This window comes from Engraulis encrasicolus, chromosome 22, assembly GCF_034702125.1.
Source record: "Engraulis encrasicolus isolate BLACKSEA-1 chromosome 22, IST_EnEncr_1.0, whole genome shotgun sequence".
Taxonomy (NCBI): Eukaryota; Metazoa; Chordata; class Actinopteri; order Clupeiformes; family Engraulidae; genus Engraulis; species Engraulis encrasicolus.
The window spans coordinates 14943240-14950739 of record NC_085878.1 but is presented as its reverse complement, the minus strand read 5'-3'; the positions used below and the strand labels follow the sequence as shown (position 1 = coordinate 14950739).

At 47.4% G+C, this 7500-nt stretch overlaps 1 protein-coding gene across 1 annotated transcript in view; it reads right to left on the bottom strand.

Moving 5' to 3' along the window:
* acsf3 (acyl-CoA synthetase family member 3) overlaps window positions 1-7500 on the bottom strand; it is a 77519-nt gene that overhangs the window by 8531 nt on the left and 61488 nt on the right. The window contains exons 8-9 of the mRNA XM_063188711.1: window positions 3314-3448; window positions 1991-2102 (exon numbers count right to left, since the gene is read on the bottom strand). Coding sequence (XP_063044781.1) covers window positions 1991-2102; window positions 3314-3448 — 247 coding nt within the window. The remainder of the gene's footprint in view (window positions 1-1990; window positions 2103-3313; window positions 3449-7500) is intronic.

The window sequence follows — 7500 nt, the reverse complement described above, 5'->3', positions numbered from 1 at the left end:
CATACAAGCACAAAGACGCACACACACACACACACACACACACACACACACACACACACACACACACACACACACACACACACACACACACACACACACACACACACACACACACACACACGCGCACACACACACACGCGCACACACACACACACCAGACGCACACACACACGCGCGTGCAAACACACATGCTAGCACAAACATGCACACACACACACATACTGTAAGCACAAACATAAACATGCACACGCACACACGCGCACACACACACACACACACACACACACACACACACAAAAATGAGTGATTCTACGAATTGACGACGCGTTTAAGTCCATGGATTTGATTTGCCAATTCCACTTACTATTAACTGCATCCAATGATGTTTTGGACATTAGCACACATTTATCTTTCATATAACACAGAAAGTGTAGACATGGCATTATTTCCCTCAGCAAGAATGATTATTTAATACTGATTTTGGGCGTTTTCATGCCGTCCTGTTTTCCAAATGTCAGATTCAGTCTTCATATTAGCATGTAAAGAAACTTGTTTTGCCCAAGACGATTGCAAATGTTGATTCACAGTAATCATCACAATATGACAAAACTGTCGGAAAAACCACCAATTTGCCATTTTGTGTGTGTCCACGAAAACTGTGTTAACCGTGTCACGGTCTGAAATCCCCTCCATAAATCAGTAATGGTTTGGTCTTAGGCCATACGAATAACATCATGTGATGTCATAACCTCTTTGGCAGGATATGGGAAGACTTTTTGGTAAGTTTTGAGCTCCATCCTTCCATAATTTAATCCATTCTTTTTCATGTTCTCATAGCGGGAAAATTGCCTGTCAACTGTGTTATCAACATATTCATAAGAATCTGAATTAGAAATCACATGTAGAAAAACACAGATAAAGCATACAAATACATGAATTGATTAAGGTGTTGTGATGGAACTTCTGGGGTCCTCAGTTAGCACAACACCATAAAAATGGCTGAAATGTCAAGCCGTGTTACCGTCAATGGTGTTACAATTAGCTATGACAGTTGAGGAGGAGTATGTTTTTGCCAATTTATCTCCATATTGACAGACAAAGAAACAAAATAATTTGTGTTCTTGGGAGATGGGTTTGTCTGCTCTGTTTTTTCTCCTAAAAAAGTGCCGACTTGTTCCCCTGCACTGTTGACCGTAACACAGTTGAGTAACACGGTTGACTGTTTTGAAAGTGTTTTTTGTGCTATTGATCTCTTATGTGTTGGAAAAATCCTATGAACAGACACTAGGGATTATCTCTGGAGAAGGAAGTCTTGTGTAAGGAGGGTGACTAAATTCAAATCAGACGTTACAGGGATTTATAATGAAAAATGTGTCACAGTGAATCATAAAATCCTACTTATGAAGCTCAACAATCACATTTTCTATATCAGTTGCACAGATTAATGACAACATTATTGCTAAGGGACATAAGCACTTTCAAACGTATGTTGTTTCAACTCTGTAGTATTTTTATATATGTTTGAAATGACATAGTATTTGTCCATAACACTGTTGACAAAATAATCAAGCAAATGTTCGCTTTCATTAGAGTATTTATCAAATGATTTAAGATTAAGCTTGGCAATTTGTTTGTTTGGAAACTTAAATATATACACTATGAAAAAAAAAAATGAAAAAATTTGAAAAAAAATACTGATAATTGACATTTTGCTTTTGCCAAAAGCGTAGGTGAATCGTAGAATCACTCAAATACATTCATCTGACACCTAAACACCATGCAATCTGTTTAATATTCAGTATAGACTTATAGAATAGTGTTCTCAGTGGACCGAATGTGTCTATGTGTGTAAATGTGTGCGCATGTGCACGTGCGTGTGTCTATGTGTATGTGTGTGTTCCTATGTGTATGTGTGTGTCTATGTGTGTGTGTGTGTCTATGTGTGTGTGTGTGTTTGTGTGTGTGTGTGTGTGCATGCATTCACCCTCACCTGGCCCAGGCCTTGAGTTCAGCCAGGCTCAGCGTCCTGCCCTTCTGCAGCTGCACCACTGCTGTCACCTTCTGACCCCACGTGGCGTCCTTCACCCCGATAACCGCCACATCTGATGGAGGAACAGAGGTCAGGGCACAGGCAGAGAGAGGAAGAGAGAGAGACGGGGACACAGCTTTTCTTCAAAGAGTCATAGCAATAAAGCTACCCTTGAATTAAATTGAATTGAATTGAAGTCAAAGAAAGATAAAGACAGACTACTACCGAGAGAGAGAGAGAGAGAGAGAGAGAGAGAGAGAGAGAGAGAGAGAGAGAGAGAGAGAGAACAACCAAACAAGGACAAGAGACAGACAGACAGACAGACAGACAGACAGACAGACAGACATACAGACAGACAGACAGACAGACAGGAGGACCCAGACAGTGGAGCAGTCGGGCGAGGACAGTTTACGCATCGACAGCCACAATAAATGTCAGCATACCTCTTCCTCTTGAATGGCCAAACAAAGAAATAACAAGTGCTTTGTGGCAGGCACTGCCGATGGTGGGCATAGTGGGGATGGCAGGTCATGGTGGGGATGGTGGGGATGGGGGGATGGTGGAGATGGTGGGGATGGGGGGATGGTGGTCATGGTGGTCATGCTGGGGATGGTGGTCATGGTGGGGATGGTGGGCATCGTGGGGATGGGGGGGATGGTGGTCATGGTGGGGATGGTGGGGATGGTGGTCATGGTGGGGATGGTGGAGATGGTGGGGATGGGGGGCAGAGTGGATGGATCAGCAGGGGCTTCTCCACCTCCAGGCTGCCATGTCTTCTCATCCTAAACATCCTCCTAAACATCTAGGTATGCAAACTAAAAAGTAGTAATGAGTGTCCTGCATTTAGGCATGGCCGATGTGCCGTTGGGCCATACTGTACTGAGGATGTACCCAGGCTACGCCCTCAAAATGACGCAACACCCTCAAAATGACACAACACCTTCGGCGCAGCAAAATTACGCAAGGTTTAACCCCAAAGAAACGGATACAAACGTTTTTTTTTCATGGATTCTATTACTATTGGACATGCTAAATGACATACTAAAAATCTAGTAAAATCTGACTTGGGAAATTGGGATATTTTCAACATGGCTGCCAGAGGCTTATAATAAGGGTCTGAAGACACAAGTCAAGTCAGCATTATTGCTCTTTTTTTACATGCACTGGTCATACAAAGATTTGAAATGACGTTTCTTACTTCTTACTCTACTAGTAACGAGTAGTAACAAGTGTCCTATATTGGGCGTGGCCGGATGGCCAACAGGTCTCCAATGCCATCCGTACCTGTGATGAGCGGGTGTGCCAGCAGGTGTCTCTCCACCTCCAGGGCGCTGATCTTGTAGCCGCCGCTCTTGATGATGTCCACCGAGGTGCGGCCCATGATCCAGTACACGCCGTCGCGGAACACTGCTGTGTCACCTGCACAAAGGAACGCACATTACCGTGGTGACCCTAATTCTAACATTCTAACATTGTAAGTGCTCCATACTAAGACTGAAAGCACAGATCTACTTTTTTTAAAAGACAAAATGTTATACATCATAGAATCGGTAGAGGTAGTTCGAGGCTATATATGTAGATATACGAGATATGTACAACATCAGTCACCATGTTGATTGAAGAGTCCATGATCAACCTGAACTTTTTCCTTTGTGTGTGCACTGCAGGTTAAATTGTGTTTGATTTGATAGCTACCAGTCTGGTGCATCTTCCACCCCTCCTCCATGTCTGTGCTTCAATTACATTAAAAAAAGATCTCATTCATCAACCTGCCACTCTCACAACCATCTCATCAGATGTTCAAATAATTGCTACAAATACCAGAGAATAGTGGGAATCCATGACCCCCACTGTTGTTAAACCACAGACAAGAGAGAGGTTTGGGGTGTACAGTCCGAAGCTGAATGACCTCTGGTGTGTGTGGGGGTCATTGGCCAGCAGGCTGATAAACTGGCCTAGTCTGTCTCTGCACAGCTTCTATAGGGCCATGATGGATGAAGTGTACACATATCGGTGCACAAAGTACAAACGGCCCCCAGGCAAGTAGCCTACTGGGAGATGGGATAGAACCTGTGTGTGTGTGTGTGTGTGTGTGTGTGTGTGTGTGTGTGTGTGTGTGTGTGTGTGTGTGTGTGTGTGTGTGTGTGTGTGTGTGTGTGTGTGTGTGTGTGTGTGTTTGTGTCTGTCTGTCTGTCTCAGTGTGTGTGTCTATATGTTTCTGTGTGAGTGGGGCAGTGAGTGAGCGAATGAGTACTTGAAATAGGGTGTGTGTGTGTATTTATACGTGTGTGTGAGCATGCATGTTTGTGAGTAAGACAGCAAGAGAGAAAGAAGGGAGAGATAGAAATAAAGAGAGAGAAAAGAGAGAGAGGGAACCGCTGGAGGAGTGTGCTCCAGCAGCAGCAGCGCCCAGTCGGTCTGATTGAGGGAACGGTGAGGGCTCAATCAGCAGGTCAATGGCCGTGTCCGGGGCTTTTAGCCGAGCAGAGTGGAGGGCCCCGCAGCTCTCCCTGGACAGATGCGGCCAGCCTGGGCCGCCTTCCTCCCCCAGTCCCCCTGCACCCTCCCCTCTCCGGCATGCGTCCAGCCTAGACCTCCACCCTTCCTATCTTCTCCTCTCCTCTCCTGGAGGCGTCCAGCCTGGACTCCCTCCCTCCCTCCCTGCCCTTCTCCATCCCTCTCCATCCCTCCATCCCTCCATCCTCCATTCCCCTCCCCTCCCCTCCCCAGGTGGCTAATAATAGCCTGCATCCAGCCTCCCTCTCCTCCTCCTCCATCCTCCTCCTCTTCTTCCTCCTCCTCCTCTTCCTCCATCTCCTGGGCAAAGGAGCGGAAAGCTGCTCAGCTGGAGCTCCCTTAATTACCTCCCCCACACACACACACACACACACACACACACACACACACACACACACACACACACACACACACACACACACACACACACACACACACACACACACACACACATCAGGTGTGTTTGGGGGAGCGTGTCTGCTGTGCTAGCTCGCACACACACAAACAGGCGGCCATTTATAAGCATACACACACACACACACAGCCACAGAAGCGGTATCTATGGTGTGACATTACAAGCTTAAACAAAAAGGTATGACAGAGAGGAATGACGCACAGCACACACAAAACGCACGCACACACACACGCAAGCACGCACGCACGCACACAGGCAAATAGGAAACTATAGCTCCAGCAGAAACAGCGTTGAAAAGAAGCACACACAAAGACCCACGTGTATGCACACACACACACACGCACGCAGGCAGGCACGCACGCACACACGCACGCACACACACACACACACAATGGATGAATGGAGAAACTTTTGTAGACTAAAATGTGCCTAGTGTGAGTATGACCTTGACTCAAGTCACACCAATTTCGTTCCTGTCCCTGGTCCACTTGAGGAGACTTGAAGTGGAGTGGAGGACACAGAGAACGAATGACAGAGCGAGAGAGAGAGAGAGAGAGAGAGAGAGAGAGAGAGAGAGAGAGAGAGAGAGAGAGAGAGAGAGAGAGAGCGAGAGAGAGAGAGAGAACGACCAAGCAAGAGAGTGAGAAAGACAGTTTTTTTTCCACAAAACCACATCATCAACCACACAGTTCTCCAATGAATTTTAAAGGTACGCCAACCATCATGTCACATTTTAAGACCCGCCTGTCCTCAACGGTGACAAGGACCCCCCATCCACAGCTGTGCCATGTGTCTGTTTTACAGCTACAGCCCCGTTGCAGATCGGCCATGTGATTTTCAATTGGAGGGTTGTAAAGAAACACCCTGAACAACCCTCCTCCATCAAGAGAGGCTAAAACCTCATGGTGAAGACCAGAGATGGTTCACCTCCCAACATGCTGCTGTACGTGTGGGTATCTCCAGGGCCTCTCTGCAGGCCCCTGGCAGCGCAGACTTAACCCCTTACAGCAACTTCTCCCCACCTTCTCCAGGAGGCAACGTGGGACGAGATGCCTGCCCTCCGTTGCAGAAAGACAAGAGAGGAAGAGAGATGGAGTGATACAGTGCAGAGAAAAGGAGGAAAAAAAGATGAAACGACACAGTAAGGTTGAGAGAAAGAAAAAAGAACTTGTATAATGGATAGAATGAATGTATGAGAGAGAGAGAGAGAGAGAGAGAGAGAGAGAGAGAGAGAGAGAGAGAGAGAGAGAGAGAGAGAGAGAGAGAGAGAGAGAGAGAGAGAGAGAGAGAGAGAGATGTGAAGAGATGTGAAGAGATGGATGGAGAGGGAAGGGGGAAGCAGGTGAGAGCTGTGTGTTATTGAGTGCGAGGGCTCAGCTGGGCAGGACAATGATGGTTAGGAGGATGGAGGGAGGAGAGGAGAGGAGGGGGCGAGCGAGGGGGAGACAGATGAATGTGGAGAGAGAGAAAGAGAGAGAGAGAGAGAGAGAGAGAGAGAGAGAGAGAGAGAGAGAGAGAGAGAGAGAGAGAGAGAGAGAGAGGCAGAGTGGGATAGGGGAGAGAGAACTAGATAGAGAGAGGGAGACAGAAAGATAGAGAGAAAGAAAAAGTGAGAGAGTGTGATACAGAGGGAGAGAGGGGGGCAGACTGGTTATATACAGTGAGTCAGTAGGCAGGTATGAACAGAGAGCGAGAGAGTGAGCGTGTGAAGGAGAGAGAGAGAAAAAAGAGATAGAGCGAATGAAACAGAGAGTGAGAGAAAGAGAGGTGTTGGGAGTCCTTTGTAGGTCATTACGGGGAGTGGGGTGGCAGATGGAACGGGGGGAGGTGGTGCGGTGCGGTGTGGTGTAGTGTAGTGCGGTGCGGGGCAGGGTGGTGTAGTGTAAGGGGGAGGTGAAGTGCGGTGTGGTGTGGCGTAGTGTGATGTGGAGGAGGGGAGGTGGTGAGAGGTGTGTGGGCCACGGTGTTAGCGGGTAGTCGGGGTGGGTGGTGGTGGTGGTGGTGGATGTTGGGGGGTTGTGGCCTGGTGTTAGCGGGTGAGGGGTTGGTGGGGGGTGGCTAAGCGAGCAGGGCAGCCTGGTGGCGGCAGGTCGTGACTAGCCGGTGACTGAGGCCCGGTGACAAGTGACACTGTGCGGCTCGTGTTGCAGGTCGCCTCGGCACGCTGCCCGCTTGCCTGCTCACTGGTGCTCAGGCCTGACAGAACTCTCTCTCTACATCACACATAAACACACAGACAGACAGACAGACAGACAGACAGACAGACAGACAGACAGACAGACACACACACACACACACACACACACACACACACACACACAGAGCTAGCAAGTTATACTAGCTATGGCATGCCAGTCCAGAAAAAAAAACTCTCTCCAACACCCACACAAACACACACTCAAATCTATCCTCCCATTTTGTCTTTGTAAACTGATTTCCTTGCTCAACAAAAACTCATTCCCGCAAAAGCACACAAAATCAATCTAAAAAAAAAAAAAAATCCAAAATATTTTTTTATAGATGTTTTGCTTGCATTTTA